Here is a 24,171-nt window from a genome sequence, read left to right on the forward strand (position 1 = left end):
GTGATACATTATTTTTGATTTTCTTCATAAATCACCATCTGAATGTACATGTGCATTTATTTATGTTTATTGTCTCTCTCCTCAGGAGGTCAACTCCACCTGGGTTTTGTTCACTGCTGTGTGCCCCGGTGTCCAGGTCAGAGCCCAGCACACACCAGGGGTCAGTAACATTTGCTGAAGGAATTCACTAATAGGGATCTGCCTTCATTGCCTTATCATCATGATCTCCTGCAGGAAGACCATTCCTCATCCAGTGGTGGGTCCCCTCCGAAAGTGTTTGGAGCAGATGGCAACATTAATTCACTGTGTCAGGTGGCGAAGCTCCCATTTTGAAGCCCAAGGGACGAGGGGGGGAGCTAGGAATGAGATAGGCGTGGGGCCTCACCCTCCAGGATCCTTAACCACCCCCCACCCACCAGCCGACCCAGAAACACGAGGCAGCCGAGGTAAGTAGGACTCTTGCTGCTTTGTTATAAATATATTATGTACATCCAAAACATGACATTAAAATATTACTCCGTGTTACAGAAAAGATATTAAGGCTTTCTATTATTTACATTAAACAAGCAAGCACCTTTAAAAAAAAAAACAAAACAAACCAAAACAAAAAAGCCCCATTCTTCCTTCTTGGACATCCCCCTAGCCAGAGGGGACTCTGTGTCCCCTTCCAGATGGCCAAGACCCATTGCAGGGGCTGCACTCTGTGAAGACATCCTCTGATTAGAAATATCAGCTCTGGCTGGAATCCCATGGGCAGATGGGGAGGGGCGGGGGGAAAGGGGTCCAGGCTTGGGCAGGGGAATCCTGCCTCTTCTCACACCCTCGCTGCACCTGGCCAGCCTTGGGTGAACAGGCTAGGCTGAAGGTGGTGCCTGGGGCTGTCCACCCACCCAGGCTTTCAGGGTCAGTTCGAAGGGCCATGGCAGGGCAATGCTCCAGGCACAGATAGGTGTGCCTGGGGGGCTCACAGACCACTGGGGGCAAACAAAGAGAGACAGAGAAGACGACTCAGTGGCCCCCAACGCCAGCCACGCTGAAGGGCTGCCCAGTGAGGCGGGGGGTGGGGTGGGGTGGGGGGGGCTGGGGTTGTGCAGGGAGTGGGTGAGCTTCTCCTCTACCCAAGGAATGGCTAGCAGGGCAGGGCTCCTTTTTCTGCAGAGTTAGGCTTGGAGACAGCGCAGCTCAGGTGGCTGGGGAGGGGCCGAGGAAAGAAAATGGAAAAAAGGAAATGAAAAATCAGTGGCTCAAGTATTCTGTGTCACGAGGGGTGGGCTGGGGGGTGCCCGGGCCCAGCCCAGGAGGCGTCCTCCCCATCTGGAGGGGCCAGCACGAGGAGGCTGGAATTTGGCAGATGGCTTCGGTTTGGGGGGCTGGGGAAGGTTGGCAATAAGGTGGCAGGCTCCGAGGAGTTATTTGATCTTCTGGGCCCATTTCATGTCGTCTGCCCGAGGCTTCTCACCGGTCAGGCCCTGGATGAGGTCCTCTAGGCGTCGCCAGAAGCCTATCTTCTCTAGAGGGTAGTTGAGCCAGCCTGCAGTGGAAACAGGGCAGGGGGGTTTGAACGGGAGAGTGGCAGTTGAGGAGATGGAAGAAAAGTGCTGGCTTTGCCTGGGGCAGGGGCACCGAGGAGTCAGTCTGGACAGGGCAGGGGACAAGGGCTGACCAAAGAATCTGGGGGTGGGGACCTCCCACCAATGGGCTTAGGGGCTGCTCACACATGCCTTCGTCCCCTCACTCATTCACTTTCTTACCCAGTGCTTATTTTGTGCCAGGTACGGTGGCAGCATTTCTTATCACCAGGCTCCCCTGCCACCTCTTCCAGGGAGCCTTCCTTGACCACATCACCCTCTTTTGTTTCGTTACAGCTTTTATGATGACCTGGAACCATTCTCATTAATTCACCCCCTTCCTGTTTTGTGTTGGTTTTTCTCCGCAACTCCCAACACAGCAGAACCCCGTGTTTTTCCACTGGTGATCCCCGGGGCACATAGTAGATGCTCAATAAATATTGCTCAAGATCTTACTTCCTCTCTTTTACAGCCTCCCACCCAAATCACGAGGTAGGTACTATCTGTGCCATTTTCCGGATGCAAAGACAGGCTTGGAGGGGAGTCTCCCAGTTAGTGGGTGGCCAAACCAGGATGGATCCTAGGCCTGGCTGAGCAGTTACCTGATCTCAACAGCCTAAATTCTAACCCCTCCCCCTGCCCAAGAACATGACTTTCAGACATACAAAAACTACTTTTTGTGGTTCTCAGTTCTGCCTCCAGAAAGACAACGCACCCCGCCCCCCGCGAAAACCAGGAGCTGTAACTTATCCAGGAGCTATCACATGACAAGCACCTGGCCTCTGCCATAGTGCCATTCACAGCCTGGCCTGGGAAGGCCGTATGTAAGGAGGGCACTGCAGCCCCATTCCGGGGTGGGGGGCAAGGAGCTGATATAGTTGAGCCGAAGCCGGCCTGACTTACTGCCAGGATGCCGAGAGCACCTCAGTCCCACTGAAGTTTGATGCCAGGGGGCCCCAGCAAACCTGCTCCATTCACCTTTGGTACGGGCCCATGAACCCCCAACGGCATGTGGGTCTCCTTACTGTTCCTCAGCCACACCAGGCATGGCTGCAGGGGTCCCTCTCACGTTGGTTTCCGATTTCTCACCTCCTTCTATGAACAGCTACTCCTGCCTCCTCACTCCACGTGTCTCTGCCCTTTACCCTGCTCTGTCCCCCATAGCATTTCTCACATCTAGACTGGGTCATCTCCCCTCTACTCTGCCCCTAATGCCCTTCACTCCAGCCATACTAACTACCTTGCAGTTCCTCAAACCAACCAGGCACATGTGTCCTCCTTCAGGCACTTTGCACCTGCTGTTCCTGTAGCCTGGACTGCTCTTCCTCCAGATCTGCATCATTCTCTCCATCAGTTCAAATGTCCCCTTCTCAGTGAGGCCTTCACCGACCGCCTTCTCTCAAGGGTAAGGTCCCCCAGTTCCTTCTCCTACCCTCTGCTTTGTTTTGCTCCACAGCAGTCGGCATGGTTAAATGTACTGCTTCTGTACTGTCTGGCATGTCCCCTAGGAGAACAGGAATGCCACAAAGGCAGGGATCTGTGCCTGTTCCTTTGGTGCTGTGTCCTAAGCCCAGGAGAGTGCGTGGCACACGGTAGGTGCTCAACAAGTATGAGCTGGCTGGCTGGGATCACAGCTCCATGAGGTGGGAGGTGGGAGTGGGGAAGGTCGTCCCCCTCATACTGCCGTGTCCGCCAAACCTAGGATGCTTGGCACATAGTAGGTGGGTGTGTGTTGTAAAAGCATGCTCCTGCAGGGCAAGGATTCCAGGACCTCCTCCTGTGACCCCTGCCCTACCGACCCTGAGGATGGAGCTACAGCTGGAGGTGGGGACAACCTATTCCATGCCACCCTGTAGCCGCACCTGTGGTGATGCAGAAGTAGGTCTCGTGGGGAGAGACGTGGTGGATGCGGTGGTGTTTGCGTGGCAGGATGACATGCCAGTCCTGCAGGAGGGTGACCCAGCATGGCAGCCCAAAGTACGTGTGTGACCACTTGTGGATTTGGTTGGTGAAGGTGCCGAAGAGGATCAGGCAGAAGATGAAGCACTCCCAGGGGTACAGCTGCTCCAGGGCTTCTGCAAGGCGGGGAGAGAGTGGTGCCCACAGGGCCACACAGTTGTCACCGGGCGGGGCCACCACCAGCCTGGCCCTCACCACTTGCCCCTGGGCAGCTCCCAGGCCTCCTTCCACCCTCCCCCATGGTCTCAGGCAAGTTCACACTCCCCTCTGGGCCTCAGTCCTCTCTTCTGTTCAGTGGGCAAATAACGGAGTCAGCATTAAGGAATTGTTACAGATGTAGGCTCTGGAGTCAGGCAGAGCTGGGTTCAGGTCCGTGCTCTGAGATTTCTTGGCTATATGAGTTTGGGTCATGCCTCTGCCTCTTTGAGTCTCAACTTCGTCATCAGTAAAATGGGACTAAGTCTTTGTCCAGGTTCCCTAGAAGCAGAGCTTGAGACAAGGGTTCATGTGCTCATAATTTATATGAGGAGGAATGGGGGGGGCATCCTCTGTCCTCTGTTCAGAAAAACACCTGAGCGGGTGAGGGAAGCAGGGGGAGGGCTAAGCAATGATGGGGTTGGGGGGGGTCTCGTCAGCCTGATCCTGGGGGCAGCTTGGGAGGGTTAATGGCTCCACAGAGTTGGTCCCACCCAGAGGTGAGAGGGCTGGTCTTCTGTAGGCTTTTCCTGTCACTTCAGGCTTAGGTTTCAGGCTTATCCCAAGGGGAGAGGTGGAACCTACTCTGGCAGTTCTCAGAAGGGACAGCTGGGAGTTGTTAGCTGCCACCTCTCAGGGCAGCCGGGGGATGGGCGCAGGCCTGTGGAAGAGCATACGGGCGGGCACTGCAGCACCCACCGCACCACAGCAACTCCTCTCATCTACCCCCAGAGGGAGCGGCTGCTCTAAGGATGCATGAGGTGTCAAGTTGTTAGAACAAGACCTGGAACAGAGGAAGTACTTATCCCCCCTGCCCCCCGCCACCTTCTGCCCACCTGGCAGATAAGGTAACTGAGGCTCACAGAGGTGAGAATGACTTGCTTGCTTCCCCAAAACAGGCAGAGCAGAGATCAGAGCTCAGAACTTCCTGAGTTCACAGCCTATATTCTTCCGACTAAGCCCGGGCAGCGAAGCCAGCAGCCCTCAGGGCCAGGCAGGTCATGCAGATGAGCAAGGTGGGCCGGGTGTAGGACAGCAGGGGGGAATGGGGCCTGTCTAAAGATGGCGACCGCAGCTCAGCTCCCACCAGTGGGAACGAGGACCCAGGATGGCCAGAGCGGATCGTCCAAGAGAAGCTGGGAACACAGATTTTTATGTCAAATATCCAATTTTGTAGGACGAGAACTAAAAATCTTTTCTATGGTTGTGAGGGGACTCTGTCCCCGCAGCCCCTTGCAGCCCACCGCCAGCTGTGGCGCGCTCACCGGGGCTCTGGGTGTGGAACTTGTAGGCCATGTTCAGCAGAGGCAGCAGTGTCAGCAGGCAGTTGTCCCCGTTGGTCTCGATGAAGTCGTGTCGGGTGATGGCTGTGGGGTCGATGTGATGCTCCCGGAAGGGTCGAATGAAAGCCTGGGGTGGGGGTGCCGGTGGGAGAAGGGTTACATGGGACCAGTCAGCCTGTGGTGGCCAGCCTCTCTCCACCACCTCCTGTGCACACTGGACTCGGGCTCGTCTGCCGGCCTCCGGGATGCCAGAACATTCCACCATGCTACTGATAACAGAGCCCACATGGCCTTCAGGGTCCCGGTCTAAACAGCTCTGGCAGAAGGCAGTCGCAATGACTTGGCGGTGACCTCGGGATGGTACTGCCCCACTTGGGGCCTCAGTCTCCCCATCAGCGGTGTGCGGGGAGTTGGAGACAATCTCCACCCCTCTTCCCCACTCTAATACAGCTGAGGACGCCCCTCACAGTGGCAGGCAGGCCCCCTCTATTTCTCCCCTGCGGCCATGCCCCTCCTAGTAACAGTCTCCCCCTCTTCCTCTTGTGTTGGTACAAGCTGTTCCGATGGGGCTGACCCCTCCATCCCCTAGGTAAAAGTGAGCACGTGACCCTGGCCCGGCCAGAGCATCTCTCTGCCATAGTGACTGACAGGGATGCAGAGAGATGGAGTCATGAGAACACGGTATGACCGTCTGTCCTACTGGATCCGGCAACGCTTTACCCTGGTTCTACTCTTGAAATGTTCGGTTACATGAATCAGTCCCTTTATTTGGTTAAGCCAGCTTGTACTGGATGTTGTGTCACAAGCAAAGAAGTCTGAGAGAAGGCAAAGTTCAATTAAAATGAACAGTGAGATGCAGCAGGGCTGGCAAAGGAGAGTAAGACGTGGCCCCCAAATTCATGGGATAGTCAGAAAGAGACGTGGCCCCCAAATTCAGGGGGTTCAAAGCTTTCTGACTATCCCATGCTCATGCTTTCGCTTCCAGAAAATCCCAGGGGGATTTCTAGTCTCTTCTGGTCCCAGAGGAGGGGCATGGGGTCAGGCTGGAATGATGGTTTCCGTCTTTCAAACAGGGAAACAGAAGGCTCAGAGAAGAAGGGGGCTCACCCAAGGTCAGACAGCCCAACCCCATGCTAGGCGGCAGGGCTGGGTCAATATACGCACCTTCCCCACGATGGGCAGCTCCACGGAGCCCCAAGTGTCAGCTCCCCAGTGCACCAGGCCAGACAAGAAGTCAGCAATGAGAGCACCTGCAACTGTGGGCAAGAGGAGGGTGAGGTGGGGGGTGGGGGACCCCCAGGGGGGCAGTCCTGCCCACCCTCCACCCCACAGTAGGGAGCCCCTTGTTCATTCACTTGCCTGCTTGCTCACTCACACATTATGGGGGGGGGTGGTGTCCCTTCTCTACTTGGGATGCTTTTCTCCCTGTGAATGGAGCCTTTGGGGTAACACTCCCGTCCCTTTACTTGCTCTGCCCAGGGCATATGTGGGGACTCATATGCCTGGTGAGTCTGGAGGAAATCAACTGGGCATGCTCAGATCAACTCAATTTTCCCTATTAGGAGCTGCAGGTGCCCTTCTCTGACCCTGATCCCTCCACAGAGGGAAGCCCGCTCTACTTCGGTGTTGCCAGTGACTAGATGGAAATGTCCTCCTGGGCTCTGGTGTCGGAGACACCTGAGGTGCGGACAGGAGCCACGCCTTCCTCCCCAGCCTAGCTTTTGTCACAATAAATGTCATGATTTGGCCTCCGGAAGCCTTTTCCTTGACTTTGTTCTCCATGTGTTCGGAACTGGACCGGGGTTCCCTCAAAGAGCCCAACACCATTCACTTACTTGAGGGTTCAGGATAATACAGAGGTTAAGAGCTGTTAGATCTGGACTTAAATCCTAGCTGTCTCTCACTAGCCGTGTGATGTTGGGCATGATACTAAGCTCTCTGTGCCCCCGTTTCCTCTAGATGGATGGGCATGGTCATTATAAAAAACACAGCGGCTACCATATATTGAGCACTTTCAGGGCCTGACACAAGTGCTTTACGTGCTTGATCTCAGTGGATTCTCAGTCTGGTCCAAGCTGGTACCACCCTCATGCTCCCCTTACAGAGGTGGGTAACGGGAGGCCTAGGGAACAGAAGTGACTAGGCAGAGGCCACAAAGATGGCAAGCGGCACAGCTGGGCTCTTAACCTGCCTTGAGGTCCAAATCTATCACAGCAGGATGCACCACCACCCCTGCACATGGGGGGAAACTGAGGCAGAGTGGCCCGCTACCTGTGCAAGGGAACACCCCAGTGCTGTCCCCATCACTCTCCCTGCTCACTGCCATCTCAGCCCTCCTAGCTCATTCCCTTTCCCCATGCACACCCTTCACACACCTCTGCATCTCTCTCTCTCTCTCTCTCTCTGCATTTGCTGTTCCCTCTGCCTGGAATATTCCTTCCCCAGGTGTAGCAGAGCATACTCCTTCACTTCCTCCAGGTCTTTGCTCAAACATCTGCTGGGGACACCTGATCTAAAATTATAACCACCCCCATCTTCCAGCATTTCCTGTCTCCTGTCCTTCTTTCTCTCCAAGCACCTATCCTTGTGGACTTCACTCCTGTTTGCTCATGGTCTCAAGAATGTCAACTCCACAAAGGCAGGGGTTTTAGTCTTTTGTTTATGTCTTCATCCCAGTTCCTGGCACTTAGTAGGGGGTTCAGTAAATATTCCCGGAATTAATGCAGACTACTAAAGTACAGTGCTTGGCACAGAGCAAAAAGATCAATTGTTGTTGTTCTTCGGTCATTTTGCCTATCCAGCAACATTCGGTGAGGACCTACTGTGTGCCAGGCTCTCGAGCCAGAGATGTAGCAGACACCAAGCTCACTGTCCCCTGGGGCAGAGCGATGGGGTGGGGGGCGGTGGCAAGCTGTAAACCATGCAGGCCACGAATGCAGTTTCGAGTGGCAGTACGTGTAGTCCGTTGGGTCACAGGACTTCAGGCAAACCCTTTCCCTCCTCCTCTCCACGCTGGTTCTCCCTGTGAAATCTTCTGAGGCCTAGCTGGGCCATTTAAGGGCTCTTTGAGTTTTGCTAGGGTCCTCAGCTCCTTGGTGATAGGGGACCGGGGCCTTGGGACACTGTGGAGGCTGCAGAAAAACCCCAAGATGCCATCCAGGCTGGGCAGTCCTGCTCCTCAGTGACAGTGCTAGGATGGTGGACCTGGGCTAGGGGAGTGGGGAGGCTGGAGAGACAAAAGCCAACAATGGCTTCTTCTTCTTCTTCTTTTTTTTTAAGATTTTATTTAGGGGCACCTGGGTGGCTCAGGTGGTTAAGTGACTGCCTTCAACTCAGGTCCTAATCCCAGGATCTTGGTCCTTGCTCAGCGGGGAGTCTGCCTCTCCCTCCCCATCTGCCCCTGATCCCCCGCTTGTGCTCTCTTGTTCGCTCTCTCTCTCTCAAATAAATAAAATCTTTATTTATTTATTTTTTAAATTTCACCCATTTATTTGAGAGAGCAAGGTGTGGGAGTTATATTCCCCAATAATGCATTTTTAACATCATTGACACAGGGCCTGGCACACAGGAAGCACTCCGTGATGTTAACCACTATCATAAATACTGTTTTTCTAATATTTTATTATTATTTATTATTATTCTTGTCATCTGTAAGGATTAAATGCTTAGGACGATTAAGGAGATAAGATATGTAACTGGCTTAGGACAAGCCTTGGTACAGTTTAGGGATTAAGAGAGATAAAACAGTTAAGGTGCTGGTACAGGGCGTGGTACCTATAAGTGATCAATAAATAGTGAGAACAAATAAACAGCTGGCAACCTGGCCCAAAGTAGCAATGCAGGCATATGTCTGCCTACAGGCTTGTGCGTGAATGTTAAGCTTGACTCCTAGCAGCTGCACCTGGAAAGCACCCAGACATCCAACAGCTAAATTGATAAATGCACCATGGTACATCCAGACAATGGAATACTGCTCAGCAGTAAAAAGGATGTGCCATGAGAGAGATAAAGCAGGGAGATGCGACCAAGAGCACCTGCAGTTGGTTAAGCATCTGATTCTTGATTTCGGCTCAGGTCGTCTCATGGGTAGTGAGACTGAGCCCTGTGTTGTCAGGCTCCACACTCAGCGGGGAGTCTGCTTCTCTCCCTCTCCCCTCCCCACCTCCCCTTCTCAAGTAAATAAATAAATAAAAAGAAAAACTCCAGGGGCACCTGGGTGGCTCAGTGGGTGAAGCGTCTGCCTTCGGCTCAGGTCATGATCTCAGAGTCCTGGAACGGAGCCCGGTTTCCAGCTCCCTGCTCAGCGGGGAGTCTGCTTCTCCCTCTCCCTCTGCTCCTCCCCCCTGCTTGTGCTCTCTCCCAAATAAATAAAAAAATCTTAAAAAGAAAAGAAAAACACTAGACAAATTCCCATAGAGGGGTGTCCATGAGATACCACGGCTCCTCAAAACTGTCAAGGTCACCAAAAACAAGGAAAGTCTGAGAAACTGTCACAGCCAAGAGAAGCCTAAAGGAACATGATAAATAAACGTGAGTGGGATTCCTAGATGGGAGCCTGGAACAGAAAAAGGACACGTTAGGTAGAAACTAAGGAACTCTGAATAAATTATGGACTTTAATTCATAATAATGTATCCATATTATATGGTATCTTGATTGTAACAAATGTACAGACACTAATGTAAAATGTAAGATGTTAACAATAAAGGCACCTGGGAGCAGGCGGTGTATGGGAACTCTCCGTATTACCTGCTCGTTTTCTGTAAATCTAAAACTTTTAGTAAATAAAATCTATTTTTGAAAAATTGCATCATCTTATTTCACGTCCATAGTGATGGGCCCCAACACATCCCGACTTTCCAGGGGAGAAAGGACACTCGGAGGGTAAGCGCAGTTGGGGCTGCGGGTGAATGGCCGGGGCCCATAGTGAGGGCGGTTCACAATGATGCTGAGCCTTCATGTCCGGGTCTGAGAAATGGGGACTTTAATAGCACTTACTTTCCTTAAGTACAGTAGGTTAATAAACTGGGCTAATGCACGGAAAGTCAGTCCCTGGAACATGGTAAGTGCTCCCAAGGTAGCTCCAGGGGTTACCCACCTCTCCAGGTCTCAGTCTTGTCATCTGTCGAATGACCAGCACCTGACCTTTGCAGGCTGCCAAGCAGGGAGGGATGTGTGCTTTGGACAGATGTCAGGAATTATTTTTGGAGAGAAGGAGCCCCCCCCCCCCCCCCCCCCCCGCCCCGGGCTCTCTGAGCCCCAGGCCTCTGCAAGCGGCTGTTTCTAGAGCAGTGACTCCAGGAGTCATCGGCCTGCTGCCTGAGGAGGCTGTAATGGGGGGCAGGGGTGGCCAGGGTAAACACACAGGGCATCTTTGTCCCAGTGCAGGTGGCAGCGGCTGGAGTTGGCTCATCCTGGGCGCAGCTTGGGCCTGGTCAGCACCCCATGTGCAGGACACTGGAATAGGGTACAGGATGGTGAATAACTCACTCGGGGCCATCCTGACCCACTGGGTGGGGCCTTCATCTGGCCACAGGTCACCCAGCTGTGCCTTGTTAGCCCCCTCCCATTTCAAGGCCTGAAGTGGAGACCGTGAGAGCAGCTAAGACTGATGCGATCATGCCTGGGGGGCTCAGCCGGTTGAGTGCCTGCCTTCGGCTCAGGTATGATCCCAGGGTCCTGGGATGAAGCCCTGCATCGGGCTCCTTGCTCAGCAGGGAGCCTGCTTCTCCCTCCACCTGCCGCTCCCCTGCTTGCGCTCATATGCTCTCTCTCTCTGACAAATAAATAAAATCTTAAAAAAAAAAAAAGAAGAAAAGAAGCAATCGGCTGAAGGCAGGCTGCTCCACAGGGGCTGGGCCAAAACCTGGCTTTTTTTTTTTTTTTTTTTTACCCTCTTTCAGCTTGACTCCTCACCTGACCCGAGGCCAGGTGACCTCTGACTTCACCACCAGTCTTTGCATTCACTGTGTTCCCTTGCCTGGAACACGCCTCCTCTACCCGGACACCAGAAACTTCTACTCACTCCTCAAGGGCGAACTCACAAGTGCCCAAGCTCTTCCTCCACTTTTCCCAGGCACAGCCAATAGCTCAAGGCTCCCAGGGACATTCACTTGTTCACACTTTCACTGATGACAACACTGTCCTTGTCAAGGTCACTGATGGCCTCCGCGTGGCCAAATCCGGTGGTCCCCTTGCTGCCCCATCCTGCTGGTCTGCTCCACGGCCATTCCTAGTTGACCCCCAAGTCTTCTGGAAACACATTCTCCTTCTGCCCTCTGCAACCCCTCCTGCCCCCTCAGCTGGCTCTTCCTCCTTCCCCCACAGCCTGGAGGCACGGGGGCCTTGGGCCTCTTCTCTGCCTGCACTCAGCCCCTGGGGGCACTCTGCCAGCAGCTGAGCTTCAAATACCTCTTCTACTGAGAGGACTCCCAGATTTCTATCTCCGGCTGCCTTCCCGGACACCACACTTGGATTTGCAATTTCCTGCTTGGCACCTCGCCCTGGCTCTCAGGCAGGCAGCTCAAGCATCTCCCCCCAAGCTGCCTCTTCCCACCCCTGTTAATGGCCACCTCATCCCTTCCATCAAAGCCTGAGAGTTGCCACTGACAGGCCCTCTCTCACCTCCACAGCCAAGCTGACAGGACACGTTGGCCGCTCGCCTCGCACTGCTCACCAAAAATCTGACGATTTTTCGCTGCCTCCACTGCCCTACCTGGTCTGGGCCACCATGCTCGCCTCCTCTCCGGGCCTCCCTGCCCCCATCCATCTTCCCTGTAGCTCACCAATGGCCCCTCGTGGCCTGTAGAACAAAACCGTGAGTCCAGACCACGGCCCTGCCGTCTACACCCCCCTCCTCCCACCTCTGAGCTGCCACCAACTACTTTTCCTCGGATCAACCTTCTCCAGCCACGCTGGCTTCCCGTCTGTTCTCTGGGCACACACCAAGCCTCTGGGCCTTTGTACCTGCTGTTCCCTGCTGCCCCTCCCCCAGATACCTACCTGGCCTCTTCCCTCGCCTCCTTCAGGTCTCCCTGCAAATACCACTTTTCCAGAAGGGCCTTCCCTGCCTGTTCTCTTATCTTGGTTTTGCTTCCCAGCATTGCATCATTGGTCCATGTTTATTAACTGGGCACCTTTTCATGCTTCCGCCTCCCCTGGTTTCCAGGGCCTGTGAGAGGTGCCGGAACCTCTGGGGAGCTAGTGCTGGGCTAGAGGCAGGCTCTGCAGACTGGCACGGTGCCTGGCCTCCTGCGTGTTAACACACAAATCAGGGTGGATACTTAAATCGATTAGGGACTTTGCAAGCACCACTATCAGGAGATTGTCTGCTCTTATCAGCCCAGAGGCAAAGGTGTGGGATGCGGGAGCTGGTGTCACACACTGTGACTGGACCGCCCGAGTTCCTGAGCCAGGGATCGGAAGGAAGTTCTGATCCCAACCAGGGAAGGGAGGTGGTGACCTGCCTGGGACACCCAGGCTCCTGGCTCACACAGCACACACCTGGGCTCTCCCACATGTTCTCCTCCCGGTGCTAACTGGAGGCTGTCCAGCCCCTGCTGGGAGAGGCTGTGGCTTAAGAGCTGGGCAGGTCTGGACGTATGATCCCAGACTCAGCTGCTGCCCTGGGGACGGCCAACTGGCAAGCCACCTGGCCTCTCAGAGGCTGGTGATCAGAGCCTCCTCGCTAGGTTGACACCAGGAGTTAAAAAGTGCCCAACGTGCAGCTTGGTGCACAGCAGGCACTTGGGAAATACCCGCTGCTAAACAGAGCTCTATGTCGGAGGGCCTCCTCCCCACCTCTGCTCAGTCACCGGTACCTCGGCAGCTACACACACCTGCATTTTGCCCATACAACAGCCCAAGGACGCAGGTACTGCAAGCAGCCCCAATGTACAGATGTGGAAAACAAGGCTCAGAGATGCAACAGCACCTGCCCAAGGTACCCCACAGCCACAAGGTAGGAGAGCTGGGCCAGGGCCTGCTCGTCACCACCCCAAGATGGGGTACCAGGGCTCATGCTGGCTACATTCCTGCCCTTGAATGTAGTGCCTGGAGGCCGAGAGGCTGCAGGTGAGGTCCCTCTCACCCCTGGGCAAAGGGGGCATGTGTGGCTCCTGAGGTGGGGCCCAGGCTCCCCAGCACCGGATGGGTTAACTCCTTGTCCTCCAGCTGGCCCAGCCCCCAGCACAGGCCCACCCCACCGCAGACCCAGATGGCTCAATTAGCCAGCCTGAGCACTATTGGCTTAGGCGACCAGAGTGCTTTTAATGAGATTGTGGGAGCCGAACACTTAGGGAGGACCAGGAGGGCGGACCAAGGGCACAGATGCCCCCTCTGCCTGGGAGCCTGGGGCAGGGGAGGGGATGAGTGCCTGAGTCTGAGGGCAGAGGGGAGGCTGGTGCGCGGACAGGAGGGAAAGGAGTCACCCCAGGACCTGGGAGTGGAGATAGTGAATGAAGAACTGTGTTGTGCTTCTGGCTTGAGGTGTGACGCTGGCCTGCCCTTCTCTAAGCCTCAGTTTGCTCATCTGGAAAATCATGACAAGTGTAGCATCCAACTCCCTGGCTGTGGACGGGGGAGGCCCGACCAATGGGAAACACGAGCAGGTACTGTAAGTTGCAGCTTGCTCATTCATTCATTCCCTGATTCGATAAATATTTATCAAGTACCTACTGTGTGCCAGGCCTCATGCTTGGGGCTGGGCTGCAGCAGTGAACACACAAGAATGTCTGCTCGCAGGGATCTGAGATTTGAGTGGAGGGAGACAGATACTGAGCAAATAAATACATTGTATAACAGTATGCTGAAGTGATGGTGTATGGTAGGGCTGCTATTTTTGAGGGGTAATCAGGGAGAGCCTCCCTGAGGAGGTGACCTCTGCGTAGAGACCCAGATGAGGAAGTGAATCAGGTAGGTGTCTGTGGGAAGAGAGTTCCAGGCACAGGAACAGCATGTGCAAAGGCCCTGAGATATGAGTGTGTCCAACAGTGCATGGCGGAGACACAATGAGGAGGCCCGTGTGGAGGGAGCATGCTGTCCCAGAGAAGAGTGGAGGGAGATGGTGTCTGAGGAGGAACTGAGGAGTCGGTGTTTTATTCTACGTATACAGAGAATGGGGGTGTGGCATGACCTCACTGGGGATCTAACGCGATGCTTCTGGCTACCAGTAAAGAACGGATAGTGGGGGCAAAGGGGAAGGTTGGGAACCAGGGAAGAGGCTCCCACAAAAGTCCGGGCAGGAGAGGCCAGTGGCCGGACCAGAGTGAGAACAGCGGAGGTGGAGAATAATGTTTGGATTCTGGGGCTTCTCCCTCTCCCTGCCTCCCACTCGTGCTCTCCCTCAAATAAACAAATAAAATCATTAAAAAAAAAAAAAGTAGAGCCAAGGGCATTTGCCGAGGGCTGGATATGGAACGGAAGACAAAGAGAGGAACTGAGGATGATGCCCAGGGTCTTGGCCCAAGTAAGAGGAGGAACGGAGGTGTCACTGAGACAGAGGTGGGGTTCCCACGGCACGTCCTTGATTCACATGTGCACACAGGCACGCGCGCGCACACACGTGGGCACGCACAGCCACACACCGTAACACATGTGTGCAAGTTGCCATCAGAGTGGTGCAGACAGTGGGCAGGTCCCTGACCCCTGGGGAACCCGAGGGAGGCAGAGAGCGGGGCCCCAGGCACTCACCGACACCCAGCATGACGAGGGGTGTGTGCTCCCAGCGGGCCACCAGCAGGAGGTGGACCAAGTTGTGGGCGATGAGGCTGAGGCACAGGACCACGCAGCACCACTCCTGGAAGCGCTTGCCTGCAGGGACAGGAGGCCAGAGGTGAGCGGGGGGGGCAGGTGGTGAAGGCTGCGGGGCTGGGACTAAAGCCAGGCAGGGCCGGACCTGTACAAGCTCTTCCACGTGTTCAGAGTCTAACGTGCGCGGCACAGGCTGAACATAGGGGCCGCCATGAAGAAAAGGCCTCAGCCTCCCCATTTCACAGATGATGTCACTGAGGCCCAGAGAAGGGAAAGAGTCGGCCCAAGGCACCGGCCCATGAAGCTGGCCTTGCACAGGCCAATTCTTTGGCAGACAGGACCAGAACTTGTCTCCTGGGCCCTTGTGGGCTCTTTGGAGAAGCTCCAGGGAACTTTAATGAGCTTTTTTTTAACTGACCTCATGGCATCACTTGTCCCCTTTTGTACATAATTATTTGGAGGTGGAGGCTACTGACACCTTTTAACTCTAGAGGATCAGATCCTGTCCAACATCCATCAAGCAGGGCTCCAATGAGTCAGGGATTTAGGAGAAATGGGCCTTGGTTACCACTTCTAGGGCTCCTGCCAGGCGCAGGGGGTCTGGTAGCACGACACAGGAGATGAGGGGCCGCAAACCCCCAAAGCCTCCAGGGGCCAGGCAGGAGATGTGGAGTAAGGTGGGCTGCGTGGGGGCTGTGGGTTGCGGCACCCGTGCCCTTTGTGAAGGAGGGTCACTAACGTGCAAACTCCTGCCAGGTGGGAGGGCAGGCCCAGGGTGCCCGAGCTTCTAATTCCCAAGAGAAGCCAGAAATCAAGACATGGGTGTGAAATCTTTTTAAATCTCCTGCCACATATTTTTAAAAGGCATGTGAGCTCAGACAAGCTGATTCACTCACTGCTGCAGCTCTGTCTGAGGTGTCTTTTGGGAGGGTCTCAACACTGGAAACAATGGAAGTGTCCAGCGCCTGGGGGATCAGCCAAATTAATTTGGTCCATGGCATCCTTGCAGCCAGAAAAAAATGCCTGGGTGGCTGTTTATACGTGGACATGGAGGTGTCCAGGACAAGAACGCAAAGTGCTAACCAGCAGCCATTTATGCAAGAAAAGAAAAAGCTACCTGGTCAAGACTGGCTTTCACTTAACCCCCTTGGAATTTAGTATTTGTGAATGTACTCCTCTACCAAAAATCTTTTGTAATTTGTAAATTAAAATTTAAAAATATAAAAGGGAGGGGCGCCCGGGTGGCTCAGTTGGTTGGGCGACTGCCTTCGGCTCAGGTCATGATCCCGGGGTCCTGGGATTGAGCCCCGCACTGGGCTCCCTGCTTGGCGGGAGGCCTGCTTCTCCCTCTCCCACTCCCCCTGCTTGTGTTCCCTCTCTCGCTGTCTCTCTCTGTCAAATAAATAAAATCTTTAATAAAAAAAATAAAAATAAAAATAAAAATATAAAAGGGAGGAAAAACATTGCGTGGGGGGTGCAGATTGCGCCACAGGAACCCTGGGGTACTGTTTTCCCAGGCAGCTGGTCCCAAGGGCATGGAAGACCCTTAATGATAATAATTTTCTTATCATTAGTGTTTAACATCTACTGAGCAGTTGCTATGGGCCAGGTGCCTACTGAGGTGATGCCAATTTGCAGAGATCAGAGGGTCAGAGTGGTCCCGAGGAAGTAACCTGAGGCTGCACAGCTAGTTGGCTACAGACTAGGATCCTATGGCTGGGCAGGTCCTTGTGAGTGATGAACACCTGAAGGGGACATGGCAGAGAGAGGGGTCCTCCTGTGTCTGTCCTCTCTTAGTGCTTGCTATTCCCTTCACTGGCTTCTGACCTGGAGTGACTCTGGCAATGCCCTTGCAGACTTCCACCTCCAGGAGGCCATCCATGATGCTCCCTCTGACTCTTGGACTCCCCCCGGCATACGGCTGCCCCTATGACATCCATCTTCCCTGACCCAAATGTGAACTCAGGAGGCCCAGGACCATGGCCGGCTTGCTCACCAGGGCCCTGGCACACAGCTCGTACTCAATAAATGCCCATGGAATGAACAGATTCATGAACAGAATCTTAGAGGACAACTGCCAGGCTTTGTCTGTGGGGGCACCTCACCAGAGCACCTTCAAAGGAAGTATCAGGCATTGCACTGCTCCTGCTAGGGAAATAGGTCCAGAGAGAGAGAGAGAGAGAGAGAGAGAGAGAGAGAGAGAAGGGCCTTGGCCAGGACCTACAACAGCATGCTGAGCCCTGGGCCAGAATCAGAACAGCTGCCCTCCCTTTGCCCGTAAAAAGACCAAGGGTCAGAGGGGGAAAGGGCCACGCCCAGGGTGGCATCCCGTCAGCCCCATCTTGGACAGATGAGGACCCTGCGGTCCAGCAAGGGCGAGGACCCCGACAAGAGCCCCACAGCAGCAGATGTGGGCCTAGAACCTCTCGCATCCCACTTCTTAGTGGCTGTTTCCCTTGGGCCATGTGACCCTGTTGCTCCAGCAGCCCCTACCTGGGGTCACTGTAATCCAGCCCAGCATGGCCTTCCCCTTTCTGGTTCCTGCTTGTGGCCCAGGCCTGGACTTAGAAGCAGAAGTCTGCAGGGGGCAGGTGGAAGGGGTAAGGAAAAGGTGATTCTTCAATGCCAGCCAGCCTGCCTGCCTGGCCTGGTAACATGATGGAGTAACAGTAACAATGGCCGACGCACACTGAGGCCTATCACAGCTGGGGTGCCAGGTGCAGCCCACATTAGAAATGCCGCAGACGAGCTCCCTACAGCACATTTTGCTCTCGGCTTAAAAAAAAAAAAAAAAAAAGCTATATTAAAAAAAAAAATCACCTACAATTCCTAATTTCCTGCTTCCCTTGAGAATGCAAGGCTCTGGGCACCCCAGGCCTGAGCAGCAGTAGCTGCCCGTCCCCATCAGATGGGGCAAGAGCTCCTGGTTCAGCCCAGTCTCCTCCCTTTCCTGCGGCCTCCTATTGGGTGGCTTCCTTAGGGGGCAGCAATCACCAGCATTTTGAGCTGGATACACGGTCCCTCATTCAAGTCTCAATGCTTCCAGGGATGAGCTACGTGATCTCACTTCCCAGGTGAGGAAACTGAGGCTCAGTGGGTAAAAATGAAGAGCTGGGTTTGGGTCCCGGGCTTGTCAATGGGACACGTTAGCCTGGACGCTGGGAGCTGTCCTGGTTCTAAAGAGCGCCCAGCTCTTTCAGCTTGCCTTGGAGAATGTCCCTGAAATCTGAATAGTTTCCCAACTAAACGCCATCTATCTTTGGCCTCTGGAATCTGGATCCTTTCGAGACCAAGTGCTTGAACTTTGAACCATAAAGAATACATCTATAATACTAAGCGGCCCTCACTGAGCACCTACTATATGCCAGTTACGGTGCCAGGGATGAGCTCAGCCAGCCCTTGCCATACACTGTGGGCTGGGGACCATTTGCCCTTTCCTTCAGAGGGAGAAACGAGGCCTGAGAGATGAAATGACTGGTCCAAAGTCACAGCATGGACAGTCAGCCTGGCTGGGCCTGCGAGGTCAGGCGGTCTAAGTAGTGTCACTATACAGGTGGACAGACTGAGGTCCAGGGGGGAGAGAAGGGCTTTGCTTAGGGCACGAGCGCTCAGGCCATCTCTGGCAGAGTGCTGGGCCTTGTTTTCCTGAGCCAGCCCCTGGCCTGGCCAAGGTCCATGATCTGGCCTCTGAGTTATGGCAGTAAATGCCTGTTGGCCTGGGGAGGAGATCGGGCTTGTGTGTGGTGGTTATGGAGGGCTGGGAGGAGCAGGGGAGGCCAGGTGTCAGGCCTCGGCCATCTCTGCTTTCCTGGGGGCAGGCCACGGCGGCCAAGGGCTTGGCATCAGGCCCGACTCTTCTTGTTTCAGTCAGACAAGCCCTGAATAACCTGCACTTCTGATGGCCCCTGGCGTCGGGGAGGTGAGGGCTGGAGGCTGAGACAGGAGGCTGAGAAAAGGCAGGAACCAGAGACAGACAGAGGAACAGAGAGAGGCAAACAGATGACAGAGAACAGGAAGTAGAGACACAGAGAAATGAGAAATGGAGAGACAGGAAGAGAGGAAACACAGAGACACGAAGAGATTATAGGGAGACAGAGAAAAAAAGACAAAGAGCGCCGCCAGAGAGGAGAGACAAAGAAATGGAAAAAGAACAAGACTGAGGGAGACAGAGAGAAAACTCAGCCCAGAGTGGCAGGGACCAGGCCTGGCCTGGAAAGGGGCCCCAGGTCTCTGGGTTCAGTCAGACCCATTTTGGGGGACCGAATCCTTGCCCTGACCCCAAGCTAAGAGATCCTTGTACCCCCCAGGGCCAGAGGTACCTGTAGTTAGCCAGGGTGGTTTGAACAGCTGACTCCAGTGACCCCTGAGGGTCCACCCCTGGAGCCCGGGGCCCCTGAGATGTGGCGCGCACACACACACGCACACAGCCAGGTTTCAGTGGGTACCTGCTGGGAAGCCATGGGAAGCCTTACCTCCGGGCTTGCCCACGAGGCCTGCCAAGCCCACCAGGTCCTTCACAAATCCTGGCACAGGGCAGGCTGCTGCTGTGAACCCCGAACCCCGAGCGCAGCGGGCTAGGGGACCCTCCATGACTCCCAGGATCCGCAGGACCAGGCCCCAACTTCCTAGCCAGACACTAGGAGCCCACAGGAAAGGGCCGAGGCTGCCTCGCTCCTTGGCCCTTGCTGTTCCCACCACCCAGTGCTGCCCCGATCAGACTACTCACAGCTCCCTGCAGACACTAGGCCCACTTGCTCTGTCCCCGGCCCTGCACGCACGCTGCTCCACTGACCTGGAACACTGGGCCCCTCCTGCACACCCACCCCGGGCTGGCTCCCTTCCACAGTGAAGATTAAGAACATGGAACCTAGAACATTCCCCTCCTTCCACCAGTGTTCTGGCTCTGGCCCTGGTGCTAACTGTGTGATTGTGGGCAAGTCCCTACTCCTTGCTAAGCCTCAAGAAATGTCTTCAAGATGGATAGGGGGACCATGAAGTGCCAGGCAAATCAAACACAAGCAGTCCCTGGCCTTGCTGACCCTGCTCTCTGGAAGGGGCGGATGCAGGCTTGATCCTAAACAGGACAAGCATTAGGAAGAACACATGTAGGGGCTGGGCTATGAGGAGGCTACAGGAGGTGGAGGTGGTGGTGGTGGTGGTGGTGGTGGTGGTGGTGGTGGTGGTGGTGGTGGTGGTGGTGGTGGTGGTGGTGGTGGTGGTGGAAGCCTCAGTTTCCTGCCCTGAAAAATACAGTTGGTACTGAGGGGACACCTCAGACAGTTGTAGGGAGGATGAAATGAGATCATGTGAAGAAAATGTCCAGCACAAGCAGTGCTAAATAAATGTCAACTATGTTAACTGCCTTATTACTGCTGCCAACTGTCAGGGTGCCAATCCACCTCTGGCCCCAAGAATATCAAGAATTCAGTCCTGGAACCCAGAAGCTTCTCCTACTCTCTCCTTGCTCATTTTTCTCCAGTCCATGGGACTCCTTGGTGTTCCACAAACATTCTGGGCATGCTCCCACCTCAGGGCCTTTGCATTTGCTGGGTCCTTGGTCTGGACCAATCCTTCCTCAATTATCTTCAGGTCTCCCTCCCTTCATGTCTCTGATCAAATATTACTCACTCCGTGAAGCCTTAACTGCCCCCTCCCTAAATGTTACTGCCCCCAACAACATTTCACTTCCCCCTTTTCTGCTATATATTTGCTCCATAATGCTTGCCACCACTGGGCAAGGGAGCTACTTTCCTTATTTACTGGGCTTAGTAAAATACCAGCTCTATTTTTCCTGTCTTATTCACTGCTTTGCCCTCAGGGCCTAGAATGGAGACTGGGACAAAGATGCTCCATATGTATTGAGCCTGGTCCCTCATTTTATAAGTCAGGTCCAGAGAAGGTCGAAGTACTTCTACAAGGCCACACAGGAAAGGAACAGAGACAGAGGGAGAGAGACCTACGAAATTTGGAGAAACCAGTCTGTCCAGTCTCCTGCTTCTCCACTCCTCACTCATCACCTTGCCTCCTCACAGCTCCGAGTCAAGAGGAGATAAAGCCTTTACCGAAGGTTTGGGGCATCTGGAGGCTGTCTGCAGCCTCAGATCCCTGCAAGGCTGTTCTTCAGAGGGTGAAGGGCATTTGGGGAAATCAGAACCAGACAAAGATGCAATCATGGGGGAATGGAGAAATGGCAGTCTCTTGGGGGAGCTCAGAATGCCTGAGTATGATTTGGTTGAAAGTGGGCAGGGTTTACCCAGGTGGGCAGAGCTGGACACCAAAGGAAGAGGCCTTTGAATCCTTACCCTCGAGTTTCAGGTGGTGAGTCTGACGACAAGAGAGGTAAAACACCTTACTCCAAGACTCACAGGAAATACCAGACTAATGGGGTAGCAATAGGGAGCGCCTACTGTATGCCAGGCACTGCATCAAAGTGGATGATCTCATTTCCTCTTCCCTCAAACACTAAGGAGCAGGTAAACTTTATGTCCATTTTAGAGGTGAGGAAACTGAGGCTCAGGGAGGGAAAGTGGCTTGGCCCAGGTCATACAGCAAGAAGCAGTGGGGATGCCAAACCCAGCCTATCCCAGGAAGTGCAGGAGGTTTTAGGTCTATAGGCTAGGTGCTTTGGGAACAAGCTAAAGAAACCATGGCATCATGCACCAGGTACCCAAGTCATAAAAAAAAAAAAAAAAAAATCACACCCAGAGCATGGAATTGCAAGTCCAGAAAGGGCCTCTGGTGACCCAGGACTCAACAAGAAAGCAAATGGCCCAAGGTCACACAGCCAGTGATGGCAGAGATGGTAATGCAAACCCAGGCCAGTCGGAGTAGAAAGCCAAACGTGGTAGTGGATCCATGCCCACCCCAGGCAAGGGCTGCGCATGGTGGCTGTCCCCTGGCAAAAGGAAAGATGTCAGAATGTTTGACAAACAAAGCTTGGTGTGATGGTGACATCCAGGCGGAGAGGCCTCCTGCAGCTCCCAGTCACCTGACTCGAGTTCTCCATGGCATTTCCTTAACCCCTGGGGACAGAGCGCCCAGGCAATGAGATTCCTTGGGCTCTACTGGAAGTCAGAGAAGAGTGGGAGAGCCGGTGCTTGCTGGAGCATAAATAGTAGGCACAGCAGGAAGGAGCCAGAGACCACTATCTAAGGGCAGAACAGGGGGTAAGGGTCTCTAAACTGTGGTCTGGTTTGGAGAATGAAGGGGGCTGATAATACATGCAATGGGAATGGGGCAAGGGCTGGGCTTGGGATTTGCATACGGGAGGAGCTTAAACTGGAAGATTTACAGTGCCCTCACCACTCGGGATACCGGAATAGAGGAACAGAGTAAGAGCTGAGGCTCCTCTTTGCTGGGGGAGTGGGTGGTCTGTGGCCACTGAAGCTGTAACTAGAATGGGGCTTGGGGGAAGGGCGGCGCCTGGGGCACTAGGTAGCTGGGGGTCCCTGAGTTGCGGTTCCTAGAGCAGGGAGGCTGACGTGCCCAGATTTTGGGGGTGAGGTCACTGTTTGCTGCCCAGGGCCCCGGCTGGGGCACAGATGGGGCCCTCGGGTGTGAATTCCGGATCTGGGGAACCTGGGATGGGATGTGACTTTTAAGAAGCGGGGGGGGGGGGGGTGGGGGTGGTGGTGGCGGGGGGGGGGAAGTGGCAGTGCATGCAGCTGACGGGTTGCCTGGGATGGGGGTCCCTAAGTCTAGGGCGCTCTTTGCAGCCGCGGATGCTTTGAGGCTAGGATCCGGATCTGGGGGTGCGATGGAAGCTCTCTATGTGGCCCGGGGAGCTGATACGGCAGTTCCTTGATATAGGGATTGTGCATCTAGAAAGCCCCATGGCTGGAGCTCTGGCTTGAGCTTGGAAGGGGCCCTGGGGTGGGGTCCCCGGACTTGGGGCGCTATTTGCAAGTTCAGAAGCCGAGGCTGGAGTTCTGCATCGGGGCCTGAGGCTGAGGTTCCGATCTGGGGAACCCGGGGTCGCTGTCCACAGCCCTGCTGCAGGCCCAGAGGGGGGGCCCGGAGATCTTACCTGGAGAATAGAGCGCGGCCAGTTCGCGGGCCCCGGCGTGCTGCGCGCCCCAGCGCCGGCAATACGCCGCCTCATCCTCGTCGAGTTCCGGCTGCTGACCCGGCCCATCCTCGGCGCCCGCCATGGCCACTCACCCGACCCGCCCGGTGCGCTCCGCTGGCGGCGGCAGGGCCGCGGAATCGCGGCGAGATCACGCCGCCCAATGACCGCTCAGCCCCCGGCACGGCGGAGGCGCAAGCGGGGGCCTCGCCCGGCCGCGCGTCACAGCCAATCGGGAAACGCGCCGCGGCCGCGCTGGCCAATCAGCGGCCGCCGAGCCGCAGCCAACCGCGGCTCCGGGGGGCAGGAACGCCCCTGGTTGCAGCTGGGCACGGAAGGGTGGGGTGGCGGCACGTCCCTCCCCGCAGCGATCCGCCCCCGACCCGGGCCCCCCGCCGGCCCCCCAGGAATAGCCGGCGCGGCACCGCCCACCTCGCGCTCGGTTTACCGTCCTGTGCAATGGGCCGAGGTCGTGCGCCGCCGGACCCAGAAACGCGTTTCTTCAGCACGCACTGTCAAGCGCCTCCTGTGTGCGAGGAGCGCGAGTGGAGGGCGCCGGGCCGGGGCCAGGGAGCCAGCGCTTGGTGGACACTTCGAACAGTGCTCCCTGGCTGGGGCCCCCCCTGCCTGGGCTAGCCTCTCGAGCCCTACCGCGTGCAGAGGTTACGAGGACCGTGCGTCCGCCTACTGTGTGCCAGCTGGTGTTGAGCGCCCGCGAGCCTGAGCCCCAGGACCTCCTGTTCTCTAGAGGGAGAGGACAGTAAACTGATGAGAATGACCTTAAGCGTCACTGTAAGATTTGGTGAGCGCTTAGTATCCGTCAGACCCCGGGCCAAGAGCGAGTCAACAGCCTTTCATTGACTCCTAATAACCGGTGATGTTGCCTCCTCAGAGTCCCCTCCTGACTTCTCTGCTCAGAGTTGCTCCCTCCTCCAGGCACTGTGACATCATCATGTTTGGTGTTCACAGCGCTTGTCATGGGCAATGAACTTGCAGTTCATGTGTCACCCAGCAGAAAACCAGTTCCTGAGGGCCGGGACGTGCTTTGTTCACAGCTGAATCCCCATGTCTGGATCAGCATAGGGCACATGGTAGAAACTCAGTAAACGCTTGCTGAAGTGAATTAAGGCTCAGCCCGATGCTTTCATTCAAATCCTTTGCGCATTTAATAATTGGATTGTTTGTCTTTTATTGTTGAATTGTAAGAGTTCTTTATGTGTTCTGGACACTGGACTCTTATCAGATATATGATTTGCAAATATTGTTTCTCATTTTGTTTTCACTTTTTGCATAATGTCCTTTGATGCACAAAAATGTTTTTTTAAAGAAATGTTTTTACTTTCGATGAAGTC

At 54.9% G+C, this 24,171-nt stretch overlaps 1 protein-coding gene across 1 annotated transcript; it reads right to left on the reverse strand.

Annotated features, from left to right (window-relative positions):
• Positions 1-463: 463 nt before the first annotated feature.
• On the reverse strand, positions 464-22,995 carry PEDS1 (plasmanylethanolamine desaturase 1). Its single transcript, XM_028125196.1, has 6 exons — positions 22,781-22,995; positions 14,695-14,814; positions 6,170-6,261; positions 4,988-5,132; positions 3,431-3,643; positions 464-1,531 (listed from the first exon to the last, which is right to left on the reverse strand). Exons 1-6 carry the CDS (start codon positions 22,902-22,904, stop codon positions 1,410-1,412), a joined length of 816 nt encoding a protein of 271 aa, XP_027980997.1. The 5' UTR covers positions 22,905-22,995; the 3' UTR covers positions 464-1,409.
• Positions 22,996-24,171: the final 1,176 nt, after the last annotated feature.

Source organism: Eumetopias jubatus, unplaced genomic scaffold, assembly GCF_037043125.1.
Source record: "Eumetopias jubatus isolate StellerSeaLion01/CBP00866 unplaced genomic scaffold, mEumJub1_p1.0 scaffold_9, whole genome shotgun sequence".
In the NCBI taxonomy this organism is placed as follows: Eukaryota; Metazoa; Chordata; class Mammalia; order Carnivora; family Otariidae; genus Eumetopias; species Eumetopias jubatus.

Excerpts from the sequence above, each read along its gene's own strand:
- PEDS1 (XM_028125196.1), bottom strand. The coding sequence starts at position 22,904 with ATGGCGGGCGCCGAGGATGGGCCGGGTCAGCAGCCGGAACTCGACGAG. Across the intron at positions 5,133-6,169 it reads AGCTGCCCATCGTGGGGAAG|GCTTTCATTCGACCCTTCCG; the intron begins GTGCGTATATTG and ends CCCCCACCCCAG. Across the intron at positions 1,532-3,430 it reads CTACTTCTGCATCACCACAG|GCTGGCTCAACTACCCTCTA; the intron begins GTGCGGCTACAG and ends TTTCCACTGCAG.